This window comes from Aspergillus puulaauensis, chromosome 6 (genome assembly GCF_016861865.1).
Source record: "Aspergillus puulaauensis MK2 DNA, chromosome 6, nearly complete sequence".
Taxonomy (NCBI): domain Eukaryota; kingdom Fungi; phylum Ascomycota; class Eurotiomycetes; order Eurotiales; family Aspergillaceae; genus Aspergillus; species Aspergillus puulaauensis.
Window position 1 is genome coordinate 3,359,280 of NC_054862.1, and position 19,539 is coordinate 3,378,818.

At 51.2% G+C, this 19,539-nt stretch overlaps 10 protein-coding genes across 10 annotated transcripts; 5 read left to right on the top strand and 5 right to left on the bottom strand.

Annotated features, from left to right (window-relative positions):
- Positions 1 to 13: 13 nt before the first annotated feature.
- Positions 14 to 2,747, top strand: APUU_61365S (alpha-keto acid decarboxylase family protein; the record flags this gene model as incomplete). Its single annotated transcript, XM_041694699.1, has 4 exons — positions 14 to 297; positions 353 to 790; positions 876 to 1,159; positions 1,219 to 2,747. The coding sequence occupies 4 exons, from the start codon at positions 14 to 16 to the stop codon at positions 2,745 to 2,747; spliced, it is 2,535 nt and encodes an 844-aa protein (XP_041560503.1).
- Positions 2,748 to 2,876: 129 nt separating this feature from the next.
- On the bottom strand, positions 2,877 to 4,238 carry APUU_61366A (uncharacterized protein; the record flags this gene model as incomplete). The annotated part of the gene is made up of 2 exons (XM_041694700.1): positions 2,877 to 3,362; positions 3,417 to 4,238. 2 exons carry the CDS (start codon positions 4,236 to 4,238, stop codon positions 2,877 to 2,879), a joined length of 1,308 nt encoding a protein of 435 aa, XP_041560504.1.
- Positions 4,239 to 5,235: 997 nt separating this feature from the next.
- Positions 5,236 to 7,837, bottom strand: APUU_61367A (uncharacterized protein; the record flags this gene model as incomplete). The annotated part of the gene is made up of 5 exons (XM_041694701.1): positions 5,236 to 5,352; positions 5,412 to 5,505; positions 5,561 to 5,961; positions 6,033 to 6,576; positions 6,639 to 7,837. The coding sequence occupies 5 exons, from the start codon at positions 7,835 to 7,837 to the stop codon at positions 5,236 to 5,238; spliced, it is 2,355 nt and encodes a 784-aa protein (XP_041560505.1).
- A 576-nt stretch (positions 7,838 to 8,413) lies between these two features.
- APUU_61368A (YbhB/YbcL family Raf kinase inhibitor-like protein) lies at positions 8,414 to 9,098 on the bottom strand (the record flags this gene model as incomplete). Its single annotated transcript, XM_041694703.1, has 3 exons — positions 8,414 to 8,606; positions 8,664 to 8,842; positions 8,895 to 9,098. The coding sequence occupies 3 exons, from the start codon at positions 9,096 to 9,098 to the stop codon at positions 8,414 to 8,416; spliced, it is 576 nt and encodes a 191-aa protein (XP_041560506.1).
- A 281-nt stretch (positions 9,099 to 9,379) lies between these two features.
- Positions 9,380 to 10,354, bottom strand: APUU_61369A (SDR family NAD(P)-dependent oxidoreductase; the record flags this gene model as incomplete). Its single annotated transcript, XM_041694704.1, has 4 exons — positions 9,380 to 9,437; positions 9,486 to 9,845; positions 9,895 to 10,237; positions 10,288 to 10,354. The coding sequence occupies 4 exons, from the start codon at positions 10,352 to 10,354 to the stop codon at positions 9,380 to 9,382; spliced, it is 828 nt and encodes a 275-aa protein (XP_041560507.1).
- A 448-nt stretch (positions 10,355 to 10,802) lies between these two features.
- Positions 10,803 to 11,462, top strand: APUU_61370S (uncharacterized protein; the record flags this gene model as incomplete). Its single annotated transcript, XM_041694705.1, has 1 exon — positions 10,803 to 11,462. The coding sequence occupies one exon, from the start codon at positions 10,803 to 10,805 to the stop codon at positions 11,460 to 11,462; it is 660 nt and encodes a 219-aa protein (XP_041560508.1).
- Positions 11,463 to 11,822: 360 nt separating this feature from the next.
- Positions 11,823 to 14,144, top strand: bxlB (putative beta-xylosidase; the record flags this gene model as incomplete). The annotated part of the gene is made up of 1 exon (XM_041694706.1): positions 11,823 to 14,144. One exon carries the CDS (start codon positions 11,823 to 11,825, stop codon positions 14,142 to 14,144), a length of 2,322 nt encoding a protein of 773 aa, XP_041560509.1.
- Positions 14,145 to 14,705: 561 nt separating this feature from the next.
- Positions 14,706 to 15,326, top strand: APUU_61372S (uncharacterized protein; the record flags this gene model as incomplete). Its single annotated transcript, XM_041694707.1, has 1 exon — positions 14,706 to 15,326. One exon carries the CDS (start codon positions 14,706 to 14,708, stop codon positions 15,324 to 15,326), a length of 621 nt encoding a protein of 206 aa, XP_041560510.1.
- A 592-nt stretch (positions 15,327 to 15,918) lies between these two features.
- Positions 15,919 to 17,613, top strand: APUU_61373S (uncharacterized protein; the record flags this gene model as incomplete). The annotated part of the gene is made up of 2 exons (XM_041694708.1): positions 15,919 to 16,430; positions 16,479 to 17,613. The coding sequence occupies 2 exons, from the start codon at positions 15,919 to 15,921 to the stop codon at positions 17,611 to 17,613; spliced, it is 1,647 nt and encodes a 548-aa protein (XP_041560511.1).
- Positions 17,614 to 18,697: 1,084 nt separating this feature from the next.
- Positions 18,698 to 19,165, bottom strand: APUU_61374A (uncharacterized protein; the record flags this gene model as incomplete). The annotated part of the gene is made up of 1 exon (XM_041694709.1): positions 18,698 to 19,165. One exon carries the CDS (start codon positions 19,163 to 19,165, stop codon positions 18,698 to 18,700), a length of 468 nt encoding a protein of 155 aa, XP_041560512.1.
- Positions 19,166 to 19,539: the final 374 nt, after the last annotated feature.

Sequence of the window (19,539 nt, forward strand, 5' to 3'; positions counted from 1 at the left end):
CCGACTTGTCACCATGTTAGATGTCGGCGAGTTTCCCAATGCCTTCTCAGGCCGGCGAAAGCTGGTTTGGCTGAAAGGCTCAGTCCAGGAGTTCATGCAGCAGATATTCCCAGTTCAGCACAAGCTCAACCACAGCGGCCTCAAGCTGGGCAGGGAGTTTAACGTTTCCAGCATGGTTCGGATTGCGGGCTTCAACATCGAACTGACGACGAATCTGGCAGATCACCTTTGTCTTAGAGATGCAGATAGAACTGGCATGGTCTTCCATCAGGCGTCGCTCCTGAGAAGTCAACAGCAGTAAGTGTAGTGTCTCGTCTCTTCTTGAAAGCCTCAGCTTACTATCCCTTCCCAGATCATCATTCTTTCACTCGCGGTTCATCGACGAAACCCTAGCGACACTTGCTCTTCTTTTCCCACAGGGAGACCGGGCCTGCAGAAAGTGGTACAATAAACAAGACCAGTTTGCCGACCTTGACCACAGTGTGCTCAACTGTGGGTCTGCGCAGAGACGCATCGACACATACAGGTACTGGCACGACCGCCTGGTGATCCTGAAGGAGGAATTCGACGAGTCGCGCCCATCAACTCTGTCCCAGTGGTGGAACGATCGCCGCGAGGGAACTCAGTGGTACACACTCTGGGTGGCCATCGCCCTGACCCTCCTTTTTGGGCTCATCCAGTCTATCGTGGGGGCGATGCAGCTGTATAAGGCATATTATCCCAAACCAGCAAGAGTCATTGATTTGCCATCACGGCGAGACTGTTTGGTAAAGCAGATGGTCTACATTAAGTCCGTGGTCAGTTCAATGAGCATAAATAATGCAGTGTATAGTTTGGGAAGGTATTGCCGGTTTGTTGTTACATTGTCAGTATAGGGCGTCGGCTATTGTCGGCTCTGGTGTTGGTATATATAAGCAGCCGCTGCCCCTCACCCCTTTAACTCTCGACATCTTCTTCACCATGGAGACCAACACCACCACTCTCGCCGAATACCTCTTCAAACGCGTGCACCAGCTCGGTGTCGACTCCATCTTCGGCCTCCCCGGCGATTACAACTTGCAGCTACTGGACTATGTCGCGCCGTCGCATCTGCGCTGGGTGGGCAGCAGCAACGAACTGAATGCGGGGTACGCGGCCGATGGATACGCCAGGATCAAGGGTAACCAGCAGGTCTATTTGTTTTTTCCACGATCGCAATCTAATGTTATGCTCTCTTAGGCATCGGAGCCCTCGTCACAACCTTCGGAGTCGGTGAATTGTCCGCCATCAACGCGATCGCTGGTGCCTACGCCGAACGCGCCCCCGTCGTGCACATTGTCGGCACTCCTGTCCGCCAGTCCCAGGAGTCGCGCGCCCTCATCCACCACACCTTCAACGATGGCGAGTACCAGAACTTCGATCGCATGCAAGAGCACATCACTGTTGCCCAGGCCCTCTTGACAGATCATCGCTCCGCCCCCGCCGAGATCGATCGAGTGCTGCAGCAATGCCTTCTCCACAGCCGGCCCGTCCGCATCGCCATTCCCCTGGACATGGTCTCCCTACGCGTTCCAAAGCTGCCGCTTGAATCGAAACTCTGCCTCCCTCTACCCTCCCGCCAGCCGAAGATCGAAGACAAAGCGCTGACCACGATCCTCGACCGCATATACAGCGCTAAGAAACCGGTGATATTGGTGGATGGCGAGATTCGGTATGCCAGAATTGTGGATGAGGTGGACCACATCGTCAGAGCGACGGAGTGGCCGACTTTCACATCAGGATTCGGGAAGGGCTTGATTGATGAGGATCTACCAAACGTCTACGGCGTTTTCACACCACAACACAAGGAGCTTTTCGACTCAAGCGACCTTGTTTTGTGCTTCGGCCCGCACTTTAGCAATACAAACAGCTTCCTTTATCAGACCGTCCCAAGAGAAGACATCACCATCTCAATCCATGCTACATCTGTGCAGATCGGCAGTGAGATCATCCGCGATCTCCCGGCCAACTGCTTCCTCCCCCAGCTGATCGGCCACCTGGAAATGGACAAAGTTGCCAAGCACAACCCCAAGCTGGTCCATCCCAAATCCGTCGCACCCCCAGAAGTGTCAAGCACGGACCTTGTCACACAGGTCGGTGGCTTCTGGCACAGAATCTCATCCTTCTTCCGCGAAGGCGACATCGTCTGCGCCGAAACTGGTACGGCGGCCTATGGATCCAACGAATTCCGCCTGCCCCCCAAGACCCGCTTATTCAAAGCTGTCACTTGGCTTTCGATCGGATACATGCTGCCGGCCACGCTAGGTGCAAGCCAAGCGCAACATGACCTCATCGCTCGCTCCGAGTATCACGATCTTCGCAAGGCCCGCTCGATCCTGTTCATCGGCGACGGAAGTTTCCAGCTCACGGCGCAAGAGCTTGCGACGATCATCCACCGAAAGCTCAATGTCATTATCTTCCTGATCAACAATGACGGATATACCATCGAGCGATGCATTCACGGACGCGAGGCGAAGTATAACGACATCACGCCCTGGCGGTATCTCAAGGGGCCGGAGTTCTTCGGGGCTCCTACGGAGGGCGAGTACGCTGCTTATACCTGGCAAGTCCGGACGTGGGGTGATCTCGACAATGCCCTGACAGATGAGCGGATGCTCAACGGCAAGGGTGTGCGGATGGTAGAGGTCTTCATGGAGAAGCTGGATTGCCCTCCTCCGCTAGATAAGGTGCTGGCGGCGCAAATTGCGCGGGAGAAGGCGGAGCAGTAGTCCTCATTCTAGATTTTATATCTGAGTCATAGATTTGTCTTCAGCACCTTCATCTATCACGTCGATTAAGAATAGCAATGACACGATTTCTACGCATGACAAAATTACAAACAAAGTACTATCCCCAGACTAATTGCCCTTAACCTTCCCTTTCTCTTGTCCCTCCTTAATCCCTCCAAACTGACTCCAAGCCCTACCAACATCCATATCCTCCGGCGCACCCCCCATCTCAATCAACACCTCCGTTCCATCCGTATCACTCGAATAAATGAGACTCCGCTTCTTGCCCAGGGTCAACTTAATCGACCCCTCAACAAACATATTCGGCGTGTAAACCGCCTTCGCTTCCTGCCCCTTGACGAGGGAGAGGATATTCGCAGCCACCGTTTCGGATTGGATGAATCCTGCGCGCGCCATGAGGGGGCCTGGGTGTGCGGCTACGTCGCCGAAGGCGAAGATACGGGGATCGGATGTGGGCTTTTGACTGGAGTTTGAGGTAGGGGGGTCGATTTGGAAGGTCGGTTTCACGAGGATTTGTGATGTGGATGGGGAGATGGCGGTTGGGTATAGAGGGGCCAGCATGGATGAGTTGGGGGTTTGGCCTGTGCAGCGGATCTGTTGCTGCATTAGTGGGAGTTTGGATGTGAGTAGAGTAGGGATTGAACATACAATAAGATCAAACTCTTCCTCATGTCCGTCTGAAAACTGCAGAGTAGCCGACTTGACCAGCGCCTCCCCCTCTGGTAATTTGGGCCGCTCATTAAGCAGCACCCGGACTTTAAGCACATCTCTTAACGCAGAGAGAGTATACTCCTGCAAGCGCCTCCCGAACCGATTCAGGACTCCGTCCCGCGAATGAACAAGGGTAACCTCCTTGTCGGGAAAAACATCCTTGATATCCGATGCAAGTTCCACGCCCACCGCACCGGCCCCAACAACAGCAATCCTCTGACTCTCCTTGATAAGACCCTGAACACCTCTCAACTCCTCAGCGCCATCTGCACGCTCAGTAGCTACAACCTGACCCGGAAGCGCGCGCGTCGCACCAGTCGCAATAGCCAGGTACGCGTACTCAACGGACTCCCCGCTAGCCAGCTTCACATACCCATCGCAAACCTCCACAGCTCGATCCTGGATGCGTGTCAAGATACCCCTCGGCGCGACATTCTCCACACCCTCATACGGGATAAACGCGCGCTCCTCGTATCCAGACACAACCGAGAAGCGAGGGAACGCGAACACGAAATTCAGATGCGAGTTCTTCTCGATCCAGACGACTTTGTAGCCCGTGGGTAGGGATTCGGTTAAGTGGCGCACGAGTTGGAGGCCCGCAAACGAGCCGCCGATTACGACGACTTGTTGCGCGTTTTCGGTGGGCTTGTAGCTATATTTGTGGAATAGCGCGGTGATGCGGTGGATGCTGGCGCGGAGGAGGTAGGGGAGGAACCACGGCAGGGTTTTGGTTACGAGGGTGAGTTTGTCCCAGGCCATCTTGACTGGCCTGAGCTGTGCAATATCACAAAATCAAGGTAGAAGATGTATTCTTGTGAGAATAAAGGATCAAGGAGGGAGGAATGGGTGAGGGATATCAGATCGATCTTATCTTATCAGATGCCGGCACCGGAGCCGTCGGAGCTGATATGTATCCCCGGTTCACATGGATGAAGAACAAATCGGATAACAGACCTTTCAGTTTTGCTTTACAGGTAATAGACTACTTATGGTATCGCCTAAAAAGCCCAAATCGAGACACTACCAGCGAGAGCATGGCGTCTTTCGCAACGAAACATTCCGCGGGAATTCCACGGACAGTCGGACTGGCTGCGAAAGCGGAGCTTGCGCTCGAATTTCCGACGACGGGGTCGGTTTATCGGTCGGAATTCCCCGAGTCCGAAGAATAGGATCCGTGTTTACCGGACCAAGACTATTTTAATAGCTGGAGTGAGCACCTTTCAGTTTGTGCCAGCAGTCACCGTTTTCACGGAATACGAGGTGCATGATGGTCTGACATCAGCAACACCATCAGGATATTGAACAGAGGAGGCTCCACGAACACCCAATAGCTGAAATATGAGATATATGTCGTCGGAAAGTACGAGTGTCTATCGATCCTTCCTAGTTTGCTTACAGGCCATGTGCTGGTCAGGCAAGAGCAAATGATGCAATGTAGGTCGCTCCTTCCTGTCATTTGGGAACTACACACCCCGAATAAGTAGGCACGGTTGACATAGCAACCTCCGTGCTCTGCCTGTCATTCTGCCATTCATATCGCGGCGTCCTGGAGGGCTATACCGATATTAGTCACAAAGTACAACGGACGGCTGATACGTGACGAAAACTCCGCCGGTTAATATATTGAGATAGGATAAATAGTCTATTTAACTATAGGTGATTCACTTTTGCCGGCCAAACTCATGTATATTGCACCACGTAAAACAGGTCTTTCCGGTCAGCAGTTGGACGGGGTTGTGAATAGACAATATTGTGCTTACAAATGGCTGTTTAGTTCTTGACAGACGGGTATTGAGTGCTGGTCTGTATACAGCGATGCGATATGTTGATAAATGTAGGGATTGGATCCCCAGCTGCCAGCAAGAACAATTCCCTGGGATGTATAAGTTCAAGTTTTATGCAGTGTCATAGTAGAGAACACTTCCTACTTACCTCGATCTTAAGGTCCTCTTGAAAGCTCATCTGGGAATCCATAGACCCCTTAACCCCATCCAAGGCGAAATCGAATGCTGTTGCGATTTCCATGCTAGTTGATATGAGTAGTCAGCACTGTCTCGGATAAATGCGTAGATTACACCAACTCTGTAAGGCATATATGGCCTCTTAACATGTAGGGTTCGTATGTGTAGTCGTCCGGAATTCCCCGCTTGAGTAAAATGCCACGAACATCTATATAATACTTCCTGGTTGGGCTCTCAACTTCGAAACGCGGGTTGAGAATGTCTTCTCGGAATGTTATCACAGCTTGTAGTAGGTCGCTCGAATCAACGGGGACGGAACTTCGTTGCAACTTTTGTCGGCATACTTCCTCAATGAGTTCGTGGACGATCGGCCCGACCCCTCGCTGCTGCTCTTGGCTCAAATAACTAGTTCGCATTCTGGGATTCCAGATGAGAGGGGCCAAGGCGTAATCACCTGTTGCATCACGGATTTCTTCTAGGACCATGGGGTTCACGGAGGTCAACTTGTAAATGTGGAGATCCTGTGAAGCCGGTGAGATGCAGAATTAAACAGACGAAAGCAAGAAAAGAGGCACGAGCGAGTAATACATACTGTGGAATTTACACACATATCACAGATAACATATGCCCCCAGCGATGGCGTCGGAAGCATGCAAACCTGTCCTAGAGCGGCGGCGTTGGATCTCAAAACGGTGCTGACTTGGGGTAACGATTCGTCACTTAAGAAAACTTGTTTCGCTGTGGAGGTTACCTCTTTGGCCATTGACTGCAATGAAAACGGCACAACTAACACAACTTGAACCTTGCGGTTACCCAGACGAACCGTTCTACTATTGTGGATGGTACGTCGGACATGGCAATAAATACCTAGAATGTAGTCGCCTACAAGTTTTCTGGCAGAGCGGTCATCATGGTCCTTGCCCGCATAGCGCTCTCCATCAGAGTGGAGGGCCCTCAGAAAGACTAGTCGGGGCGTATCGTTGGGAATGGAGTACCCCCAGAAAGCCACGCCGTCTTTATACCCTAGCTCTGTCGGCACCTGGTGAGTTTCTACACTCCGACCTGGCCATCTCGTGATGAGATTGAGTTTGTAGCTTCTGAAGTCCTCAGTCGTCGTCCATGCAGCCGTGGAGAACCTAGTCACGATTCAGGTCAACAATGGGACTTGAGGTAACAGGGTTGCCATCCGGAAACGTACTCGTATCCAAGTTCGATCCCAATCAGTAAGCGAGACCCTTTGCCTACAGGGAGATCTACGCTCTGAGGTTTGAATGAAGGAACCCCAACAGCAGTTTGGTGACTGTTGCCACTGCTTGGCCCACCAAAGCCTGAATCGATCGGTTCGGAGTATGGTGCTTTGATAGTTTCCTTGCTAGGAGTTTGGATTGCGCCAGAAGGTATAGTTGACGGAGTATTGGTCGTGTTACTCAGACCGTCCTTGATGGTCTTCGTCTGGGTAACTTCATTCGATGGGATGACAGAAAGGAGTTCTTTCGCATAGGCGGCGGCAGTCATAGAGGCATAGCCCTGCCATTGTTTATTCTTGTGGGAGTCACAGTAGTCGCAAATCCCTCTGATGACCAGACAAGGCAAGATGTCAATAAGCCCTGCAGCCTCCATTTCAAAACAAAGAATGCCGTGTCTCCGAGAAAGAGCATCGCGGCGGGCGGCGCTCCGCAAAACCCGGTTTGCAGATGCAACAAGACCATAGAACGCCTGCGGATGACTGGAAGATCGAGGTGGACGAGGATAGATTTGGTCCTGGTCACAATTATCGCAATCGTTATTGCTGCCCCCTACGTGACTATAGTCCGGCACGAAAAGCACATCACCGGCTCGTCCGGGAAAGGAAAACGTTTCTGCGAGTTGGCCATACTTGTCCAGGGCTTCTTTATAGAACCGATGAATATCATTCCCCCTCAAGTGATGTCTGCCCTGGAGCCTAGCAAGCGCGGTTAACAGCACCGCGGGCGGTTTATCCAGCATCCCCGTAAGAACGAATTCGCCATCCTCAACCGCTTTACCATAATCATACTGTATGACCCCACCATATCCCCCGGTGGGTTTGCTCACAACCACATCTCCCAATCGAATATCGGCATGGGGACCGGGCGCACCGCCCGCAACACCAACCAATAAGCAGAAGCGCAGAGAAGGGAAACTCGCCCTCATCTGCATTCCCACCGAGGTAGCTGAGGTTGTCCCGTAAACACCGACTGGCAGGCACGCGATCACGACATTATGCTGGAGGATGCTGCCGAAAACGTAGGTGTTTTCGTCGTCTCGTCGGTTGGGCAGGGTATCGTGGATGGTGTCCAGCGTGGCCTCGGCGGCTGCGAACTCGAGAGGTAGGGCGCATATCCATCCGACTTGATAGTCATTGTGAGTGGGCATCATGCGCGACGGATGGTTCTGGCATGTTCTGTAGATGAGAACTGTCCACGGCTGCGAACAACGATGCTTATCCAAGGAGTAATGGAGAGGGGGAGAGAGAGAGAAGCGCAAGGCTGAGAGACAACGAACCCACGTGATGGTGAGGCTGACCAGTAATCATAACAGTAATTGCAGGCTGGGGACGTGGTGGTTTATTGTAAGTGGTTGAACTGTTGTATATGAAGTGTTTACTTTATGTGGACTTGTATATTTGAAGTGGCGATCGATGGACGAGTTCCACCCACATAGACAGCAAAAGGCATTATTAGCCTTAGAAATAATACTACCGGCAAGCGACCTGAGCCTGACACTGCTTTCGAAGAATGACGCATTCTCGTATTTTCCTGCTTTACTGGAAGTTCATGTGGAAACAGCAACAGCCACTTGACCACTCCGATCTACCGGATGATACTATTCGAGTATTTGCTCTTCAATCACCTATCCCGACAAAAGAATTCTTTCTTTCGAAAATAGAACATAACAGACCAATTCTACCCAAAGCATTTAACGCACAGGCCACAAATTTACTTCGGTCCATCTTCACTCGGTCCATCCATCCCCGGCACCAAGCATCCAATTGACCCCAGCAAGCACCAATCCATGCTTCGCAGTCCACTCAGCAGCTGGGAACGAGCGACGGTCAACAAACTCTTCGCCACCGACATCCTCTTTTGACAGCTCTAATCCCTCTGGCTCTCGGAAGAGGAGGAACAAGTACCGATGGGGAGCGGACCTATACCGGAACAGCCTCATTAGTATTCCCGAATCATATAGAAGACTGGGCACGTACTCATCCTTTGGACCAGGTCCAAGATACTCCGTCAGCGCGGCTTCCGGTTCAATCCCGACTGCTGGCTTCAGGCCGGAAACGACCCAGTGGCGCCAGTATGCGTATTTGGGGTCATCAGGTGTTGGCGCATCGGGGTCGACAAGTAGAAGGGTGTATAATTGACCTTCTGGAGCATCGGCCTAGTCATTTCGTTAGTAAAGGCACCGTGTAATGTGGATGATGACAGCTTACCTCCTTGGCGAATGAGATGGTCGGAGCTGATTGAACCTCGCTGACTCGGAACAAATTACCGAGCTCTACAGATTTATTGCCATAAGCAACGCCCAGCTCTGTTGATGGGGTGAAGTTATCTGGGATGAGCGGTGCCAGGCCAGGGACAAGACCGGCTTGGGAGAGGGAAGCCGCTAGGGCTAGAGTGTGAGCTCCCAGTGCCATTGCGAGATACCACATGAAATCGATTGAAAAGAAAAATTTTCTTTTTCACCATCGAGACACGGGCGAAGACTGAGTCTATATCTATTGCAGAGCTCTCTGGTTGGACTGTGAGTGGTGGAAGAATGCACCCGCCAAGTCTGCCTGAGGGGTAAGGGAATATTCCTGTAGGTGCAATAACATTCTGTTGTTCATGGTAAACATTCAACTTGAATCGATGATTATATTTCATTTACTACCCATTTGCTTTACTCGATACCATGGTAAGGTCAACAAAGAGATATCTACAGCTTTTCCCGGGCGAGACGCGAGCCTCCGTCGACCGTCAAATCAACCCCATTACTAGCAAGTGTTAGCATATTCTCCAGCACTCCGGTGGACGTGACTTACACGTAGTTCGCACCCGGGCTAACGAGGAACAATACGGCCGCGCCAATATCGTCAGGCACGCCCAGTCGCTGTCTCGGGTTCGACTTTTTGAGCTCCTCCTCCCCCCCGAGGATCTCAATAAGACCACTGGCTAGTTTGGACGGGAAGAATCCCGGCGACAGACTATTAGCAGTAATATTCTTGGGTCCGAGCTCAACAGCGAGGTTCCGAGCCAGATGGGTCGCGGCGGCCTTGGAGATGGAGTACATGATTGTACCGTGGTCGCCAGTATGAGGCACGCTAGACCCGGCGACGGAGCTGACGATGACGACGCGCGAGGGAGAGGAATGCGATCCTGCTTCCTTGAGGAGGGGAGTGAATCTAAACTTATCAGCTTGGGTAGAACTACGCCATGGATTGGTGCAATTACAATCGCACGAGGTTGAAGACACCGCGGACATTTAAATCCACGACCTTCTGGCTCGCCCAGTCTGGAGATGTCTCGAATGGCCCGCCCCATGTTGCGCCGGCATTTGCGACAAGAATGTCGAGCTTGGATTCGACCTTCTTCACCTGGTCGACCAGCGCCTGGATCTCGTCTGTCTGAGACGCATTGCCGGCGATGCCGATTGCTTTGCCCTTGACGCCCGGGAGAGCGTTTAGTTTGTCGGCTGCCTCGTTTACACCAGGAGCTTTGCGAGCGGTTATGAAGACGGTCTTTGCGCCGGCTCGCAGCAGAGAAGTCGCGACGTGCAGGCCGAGACCGCGCGATCCTACAATATCAGTATAGGCGTATACAAGGATCCGGATATGCGGGTAGTACCTCCAGTCACCAGGGCGACTTTGCCGGTGAGGTTGAAATAGTCAGGGAAACCTGCGAGGTCGGACATGATGCTAAACAGTGATATACAGAGTAATGTGCCAATTCGTGGAGTCGAACTGTATTTATTAGAGTGACGCTGGACCTCGGGACATCAAGCAGTTATCCGACCCCGCGCGCCCCCACAGTTTATTGCACCATCTCATGCCTAGGCACTTATTAGTGAATGTTCCCATTGATTAGAAATGTTATCAATAGGCTACCTTATCCGGCCCCATTCCTGTAACGAATCGCTTCCCAAAAGAGAGAGTCAGACTGCCAAGTCTACATTAAGTGGAGCCTCAGGCACCGGCGTCATCATGCTTGGTGCCTGCCACAGCGTAATTATTAATTATTGAATATTGAATATTGAATATTGAATATTGAATATTGAATATTGAATATTGAATATTGAATATTGAATATTTAAGACCAAACCACATCTCCCAGCTTGCTTTCATCTCAATAAAATAAACAAAATGCCCGTCACCGAACTCGCCTGCCTCCGCCTGAAGAACAACCTCCCCCTGACCGATCCCTCGAACGAGACAGTCTACACAAAACTCCAGAATGGCATAAAAGCACAAGCCGAGTACACAAACGCCCACGCATACATCCTCTCCCAGCTCGAAGACCCCAGCTACATCTACATCCTGGGTCGATGGGAGTCCGCCGCCCAGCATCTGGAGGAATGGATTCCCTCCCCTAAAAACCAGGAAATCATGGCTGGATTAACGGAGGGGATTGAGCTGGTCTGGATCCAGCATTTGGATCTTGATCCGAACCCGTCTTCAGCTGAGGATGGGTATGTGATTCCGTACCATGCGCCGGTTGTTGGGATTGGACGGTGTTTTATTTCGCCTGGGGGGAAGGATGGGTTTGAGAAGACTTTTGCGGCGACGAGACATTATGTTAAAGAGTTTAAGGGGACTAGAGATGCTGTTGGTGCGTGGAGGGTTGATCGCGAGGTTGATGAGCAGGGAAGTCCTAAGGAGGAATTTGTTCTATTCTCTGGCTGGGAGGATATTCATGAGCACGAGGAATTCAGGACGAGCGAGGGGTTCAAGGAGTTTGGGAAGCTCAAGGCGTTTATTGACGTTATGGATGTTAAGCATGCGAAGTGGGAGTTTACGGCGTGATTTCTCCCAGAGACAGCCCTAACTATACTGTCATAGATTTTCAATTAGCAATTGCAATCAGGTACACGGCTAAACACTTGAGCATAATAGCAGCATGCATTTACCCAAATAATCCCATTGGAGGATAATATGCGAAAACACGAATGATCAGCATCGGGGAGTCAGTATGCAGCGGGGTTCTGCTTGGCTTCATATATTAACAGCGTAGTATGTCATAGATTGGATATTCCGGCCATTATCAGGCTGTTCTGGATATAAACCACGACTCAATCACCCGTTAAGCGATGCCATATTTAAACACCCCGTCGGCTCGACAAACCATTCAAGTCCAATGCACACCAAACAACCAGAAACGCCACAATGGCAGGACTATTCAATCTGAAAAATATAATCGCCTTGACCCCCCTCATCCTCCCCCTCCCTCTCCCAACCCTCGCCCAATCCAACTACCCAGACTGCACCACCGGCCCCCTAAGCCAACTGCCCATCTGCGACACCTCCCTAGACGCACAAACCCGCGCCAAATCCCTCGTCAACGCCTTAACCCTCACCGAGAAAATCAACAACACAGGCCACGAAGCAGCCGGTGCCCCCCGTCTCGGCCTCCCAGCTTACAACTGGTGGAACGAAGCCCTGCACGGCGTCGCCGACAAACACGGCGTCAGTTTCGAAGAAGACGGCGAGTTCAGCTATGCAACCTCGTTTCCTGCACCCATAGTCCTGGGTGCTGCCTTTAACGATGATCTCGTGCGAACTGTTGCGGAGATCATAAGCACCGAGGCGCGCGCGTTCTCCAATTCAGACCACGCCGGCCTGGATTACTGGACCCCGAATATCAATCCGTTTAAGGATCCGCGGTGGGGACGTGGGCAGGAGACGCCCGGCGAGGATCCGTTGCATTGCTCGCGGTATGTGAAGGGGTTTGTGGGCGGGTTGCAGGGGGATGACCCTGAGAACCCGAAGGTTGTTGCGACGTGCAAGCACCTCGCTGCGTATGATCTGGAGGGCTGGGGAGGGGTGAGCCGGTTTGAGTTCGATGCGCAGGTGTCGGCGGTTGACCTGGTCGAGTATTATCTGCCCTCGTTTCGGACTTGCGCTGTTGATGCCAATGTCGGCGCGTTCATGTGCAGCTATAATGCCCTGAATGGGGTGCCGGCTTGTGCGGATCGGTATCTGTTGCAGACTGTGCTGAGGGAGCATTGGGGGTGGGAGGCTCCTGGACATTGGGTGACGGGGGACTGTGGCGCTGTTGAACGTATACAGACGGCTCATCACTATGTGGACAGTGGTCCTGAGGCGGCGGCGGCGGCTTTGAATGCTGGGGTGGATTTGGACTGTGGGACATGGATACCAGATTATCTTGGTGAGGCGCACAAGCAGGGTCTGGTCTCGAATGAGACGTTGGATACGGCTCTGACTCGGCTGTATACGTCGCTGGTGCAGCTGGGGTACTTTGATCCTGCGGACGACCAGCCACTGCGCTCCATTGGGTGGGAGGATGTGTCAACGTCTGAAGCGGAGAAGGCTGCTTGGGCTGTTGCGACACAGGGAACTGTTCTCCTGAAGAATGCTGATCGAACTCTTCCACTGAAGCGGAATGGCACTCTGGCGTTGGTCGGGCCATATATCAACCTCACGACGGAGTTACAGAGCAACTACGCCGGTCCGGCCAAGCACATCCCAACCATGATCGAGGCCGCGAAACAGCTGGGATATAACGTACTCACAGCTCAAGGGACAGAGATAGACTCAACTAGCGAGGACGGCTTCGAAGATGCTCTGAACATCGCAGCAGAAGCAGACGCCGTTCTATTCTTCGGCGGTATCGACAACGGCATCGAAGAGGAATCACTAGACAGAACCAGCATCGACTGGCCTGGCAACCAGCAAGGCCTCATCCTCCAACTAGCCGAGGTCGGCAAGCCTCTGACCGTCGTCCAGTTCGGTGGAGGCCAGGTAGACGACTCACAGCTGTTATCTGCGGATAATGTCGGTGCAATCGTCTGGGTAGGATATCCCAGCCAGGCCGGTGGCACTGCAGTCTTCGATATCCTCACCGGCAAGACCGCTCCGGCTGGTCGACTCCCAATCACGCAATATCCAAAAGAATACGTAGACGAGGTGCCGATGACCGATATGAACCTGCGCCCTGGGACAGATAACCCCGGACGGACCTACCGGTGGTACGAAGAGGCCGTATTGCCATTTGGCTTTGGATTGCACTACACCACATTCAACGTTTCTTGGGCGAAGAAGGATTTCGGATCCTACAACGCTGCTTCTCTCACGGAGGGAGAGCAGCCGTATCTTAATGTGGTCGATACGTTCTCGCTGGCTGTTACGAACACCGGAGGCACTGTATCCGACTACGTTGCCCTGGTATTTGCTAGATCTACGGATGCCGGTCCTCAGCCTGCTCCTATCAAGACACTCGTCGGATACACACGAGCTAGCAAGATCAAGCCGGGAGAGACGCGGAAGGTCGATGTGGAAGTCACCGTAGCGCCATTGACTCGCGGTCGCTCGGATGGAGGCGTTGTTCTTTATCCTGGGAAGTACACCTTGCTGGTTGATGTGGATGAAGAGTTTCCTACTTCTGGGTTTACGATTAAAGGCCAACCGCAGGTGATTGAGCGGTTGCCCTTGTCGACTAACAGTACCACAGCGGCAAGAGATTTGTAACCAGACATCTACCTCACAGGAGCGTGCGATGTAAAAGAGATATGTAGTTAAAGGCTGTTTGTTAACTATCGCACCATCGCTGTCCTAATTCATATATCATATTTAAATATAACAAGCAAAGAGCCTTATGTCCCAGATAAAACGCCAGGAAGATAACAATCCTGATATACGATGTAATGAACGAAGACGTATCCCAGTGCCCAGGACAGAACACCGTGAACCCGTTAAGCAGCAGGAAGAGGAACAGGATGAATCCAGGCTATCCACAAAAACAACAAATACATGGCATAAGTTTCCCATCTGCTCTAGCCGTCCATTCCACAGTAAGATGGGGCTTATCTAAAATGCTTCATCTTGGGCTATAATTGGCGTTGTATTAATTAATTTACTAGCGTGAACTTAGACTGTGCTGACTCCGTGTCCTTTGCTGGTGAGTCACCCGAGAGTCGAGAGAGCCTCCTTATTTCTCGCATGCTTTGCTTCCCAGGCTACAAGTTGGAAACATACGGATTCGACGCATCAAGTTAAAAATAATAATATTTATACGTCACTGAGATCGGCATGGCCTGTACTCTCATCCCAATAAACCTATCCGACCCATCCGAGGAAGGGGAGCTCCAACAGCAACGCACCGTCTGCGGCTGGGACAACACACCAGAGCACATCGCTAGCTGGCGCGAAAAGCAAGAAGCCGGCCTCAAGTCCTTCTTCTGGATCACTACATCAACCAAGCCTACGGGCCACTCTCCGAGCGACCCAGAAATACCGATCCGCGCCGGCCACATCTCACTGGACGCCTATGCCGAGCCTGCAGATTGGGAACTCGCGAATGCCGACAAGACGAGAGTGACCGTGCAGACCTTCTTTATTCTCCCGGAACATCGATCATCTGGGCTTGGTGGTTCTGCGATGCGGCAGATCGCGGCCCTGGCGACGCAGGAGCCGTTTGGGAGTGCGCAGTGTGAATATATCACGCTGAATTGTCTGAGCAAGAAGCATTATTATGATGAGGTCTTGGGCCCTCTTGCGCGCAAGATAATGCCGATTTGCAACCAGGAGTGGTATGAGAGGCAGGGGTATGTTGCTTGGAAGGTGGAACCGCGGTATAAGGAGGTCTTGATGGATGGGAGCACGCGGTTTTTTAATGCGGCCTTTTTGAGGAAGAGAGTCAACCGAAGTTGATCGGACTGCAATGGACTAGATGTTACCTACGAAAGTCTTTTGAGATCTCGCGATATTATCTGTCATTAGAGTGACTGAGGATCTTGATAGCGTAATAGCCAGTACATAGCCAGCCTTGATTTCACCTTCGTCGACTTTGCAGCATTTTTCGTCCGTCGCGCTGGACTTCAAACTAGACAGAATATACTAGACAGAATATTCATAAACAGCCTCACGCACTGCTCATCCGGGATAACTCCGCCGGTAAAATCCCACTATGAATGTCATAATCCGAGTTAGCTTTGGTTGCCGGCCAGCGTTGGACTCAATTACAATCCACCAGTCGGATCTCTCCAAAGCCGCATTCCGGCACCCTTGCAGCAGGGGAGTCTCGTCCAATCATCCTGGTTTCTCCGTCCATGCCATTTCCCCGTGGGGAATACAACGATCGACAGTAGCATTACTCGATCATCGATGTAGGACAAAGAAACCGGAGTGCGCATGACCTTGTCGTGCGGATAAATTCTGGCTATATAATGCAGTTGTTGGCGCATATTCTGTTGCTCTATCGTTACGTTGTAGCCTCCTGACTTGGTTCTCCCTGTTCACGGCCATGGACAATAAGAAAGCAGATCAATCCCCAGCGTCTCTCCACGCTGAGGCCTGCAATTCCGGCGACGACATTGAAAGGAAAGGAGATCAATGGCACACTAACACAAAAGAAGCCCAGGCAGCTAATGCAGCCGAACACTCTTTGACTGTGCGGCAGGCCCTGCGCGCGTATCCATGGGCAGTCGCGTGGTCGCTCACAATCTCCATGTCAATTATCATGGAAGGGTACGACACCAATCTTGTCGGTAACTTCTACGCCTATCCTGAGTTCAAGAAACAGTTTGGGCGTGAATATGCGCATGGATATGAAGTTCCCGGGGAATGGCAGTCGGCTTTAGGGGCTGGTGGGAATGCAGGGTGCATCATAGGGGCGTTTCTGAACGGGTACCTGATAAAGCATTATGGGTTTAAGAAAGTGTTTCTTGGTGGTTTGTTCTGCATGTGCGGGTTCATATTCGTCTCGTTCTTTGGAAAGTCCGTTGGAGCTCAGGTTGCTGGACAGGTTCTCTGTGGGTAAGACTCTCGACCATGGTCTGTCTCGACCTGATACTCACGAAACAGGATACCCTGGGGAATGTTCGCAACGATCGGTCCAGCATACTCCTCGGAACTCCTCCCCATGGCTCTCCGTTCCTATCTTACAGCCTACACAAACATATGCTTCGCCATCGGCCAATTCCTCAGCATGGGCGTCCTGCAAAGCCTCCTCAACCGCCCAGACGAATGGTCCTACCGCATCCCCTTCGCCGTGCAATGGATCTGGCCCGCCCCGTTATTATTCATTGCAATCTTCATGCCCGAGTCCCCCTGGTGGCAAGTCCGGCACGGACAATACGACGCTGCCGAGAAAACCGTCCAGGGCCTTATGGCCAAGACTGAACGGCATAACGCGCATCAGATTGTCGCCATGATGATCCATACCGATAACATCGAGTCAGAACTTGAAGCCGGCTCGTCGTATATGGACTGTCTAAAAGGGTCGAATCTGCGGCGTACCGAAATCGCCTGCGTCACCTTCGCGGGTCAGGTTCTTGCCGGGAGCCAGTTCGCGTACTCGGGGACGTATTTCTTTGAACAGGCTGGAATGAGTCCGGATGATGCTTATAAGCTTGCCCTTGGGGGCACGGCGATTGCGTTTATTGGAACAGTGCTCTCGTGGTTCCTTATGAAGGCGTTTGGGAGACGGTCTATGTACCTCGGTGGTATGGCCATGATGTGCGCGTACCTCTTCATCATTGGGATTCTGGACCTGGTAAGGAATACCGACGGGGTGAAATGGGCGCAGTCGTCGTTGTGTATTATCTGGCTGTTCACATTCTCGCTTACCATTGGGCCATTGGGATGGTCCATTGCGCCTGAAGTGTCTTCCACGAGACTGCGTTCGAAGACAATCGTCCTTGCACGGAACACGTACTATATTGCGATTGTTGTGGCGAACGTTATTGAGCCGTATTTCATGAATCCCACGGCCTGGAACTGGAGAGGGAAGACTGGGTTCTTCTGGTTTGGGACCGGGTTTGTGACGCTTGTTTGGGGATTCTTTAGGCTTACAGAGACCAAAGGGAGAACCTTTGAAGAGCTGGATATCATGTTTGCAGCGAAGATCCCGACGAGGAAGTTCAAACGGTATCATGTTGATGCTTATGCGGAGAATCTGGATATCAAGGATCGGGCTAGGGAGACTACGGCAGATTAGATGCATTATGTTAATTCATTTCATGTTCTAATAGTATTTCAAAGGGTCGTGATATAATTTGTAACTTGCCGTTACCTTTATTCCTACAGCCAAAGCTTTAATGCCAACTGAAAGACGGACTCATCTCAGCTCGTACGAGTTTCGACTCGCAGTCTCGAATATGCAACTGTCCTCCCTGTCAACAATAGACCGCCAGGAAAGTACCGGCCTAATGTTCAGATGTTCCCACACATATCCTGGATCGTTGGCGGCCCGGAGCATATCCCACCCAAGTACACCTTCCACTAAGCCCTCGCGGCCCAGATTCAGGATAAACTGCGCTGCAAACCGGTGACTCTCCTGAGGCTCTGTTGCGGTAAATATCTTTTGGAATATATCCATTTGTTTCTTAAGCACAGTTCCAATTCGAACTCTGTCCCGGAATCTATCGTTAAAACCCAGAGTGAGACCTGGGGCCACAATCGCGGTATAGCCATTCTGTCCGGCGACGGACTGATACCAGTTGCATACTCTGTTCTTGGGATCTATCAGGATAATTACCCAACGGGTCCCGGACTCGTTGCTTTTGCTTCTGGCTATTCCGAAGTATAATTCGTATTCACAGTCGCAGTCACATTCAATCATGGTGACGGTTTTGACATCAGTCCATCGTGAAGGTAGTTGCAGGTAATAGGGCTTATTTATACTTTGTTCATTCTTTTTCGGGAACCTTTGTTTAAGAAAGAGTGCGCTCCTTTCTGTCTTAATGCGCTTTGTGTGGTTTGCTATTGGCACATTGTTGACACCCATGTTAATTTCATTCAACTCCTTGCCTGTCTAAGCAATTAACAATATCTAGAATGGCTGTACTACGGTCTTTAGAAAAGCCTGGCACCACTTCTTGTGAGCTCTTTATGCTGTCAAGCACTGGTAGATGGCCTGAGCTCGCTATCCTTAACCTCTGTAAAGAGGATCTTTTTCTACGAAAGTATCCGTCAAGTGATACAAAGTCGACTTTCCATTGACTACGGTAAGAAAAATTCAACTGGAGCATGATTTCAGTAATATTAAGCCTCTATATAATCTTACACACATCTAGCCCCGATTATTTGTAGGGGTAAAATGCATTGTCTTCATGGCGATTCTCTTCAATAAATGCCTGATCAACATTAGTGTACCTGCGTTTAAAACAATCCAACTCCTTGTCAGAATAGTACGCCTCCTGCTTCAACTTTTTGATAACAGACTCATCAACCAGTCCCCGTCTAGCCAGCCGGTCAAGGAACCGAACTATGAAGAACTTGTTTGGACCAGGCAGAGTCATGTTCCACTCCGGTTGAAAGTCATAGTACACCTCCTCGTCCGTCAGTTTGGTAATTAGCCAGAATTCGCTGCAATCAGGCAGGTCATCCCGCTTCGTAGAGCACCTTTGGTATACCTCGCTTGTGCCTGGACCGCCAGTCGATAAGAGCCAGCGGTTTCTCTTTCCGCAGGGGTATTTCAGCACGAGGACCCATTCTTCCTTCTGCTTTCTTTTGACCTGCGCGAGGCATAGCTTGTATCGGCAGTCCATTTTGGAGTTGGGATGTCTTTCACTTACAGTCGGCAAGGGCTGTTGAGAGTCGTACTATCTACAGTCAGTAATTGGGGTCTTGACCTTGATTTATACACTTTATAATGAGTCCTTTATGTGTATTCTCACTTTATCATGTATTGTCTCACAATGGCATATTATCTGGGTGAAAGCAGCCTCAATGTGCATTCATACGCGTTTAATGGGCAATGTCCGCTATTTTCTTTATTAAAATCAGGAGCACAAGGTCAATCCAGCTAAACTCACAAAACACGTTTCTTTATACGTCCTCAGCTTATGAAGAATAGTAGGCATGTCATTGCGGTTTAAGGTTCGATCCTACTATAGTATAAGATATTTACTTCAATGCTATC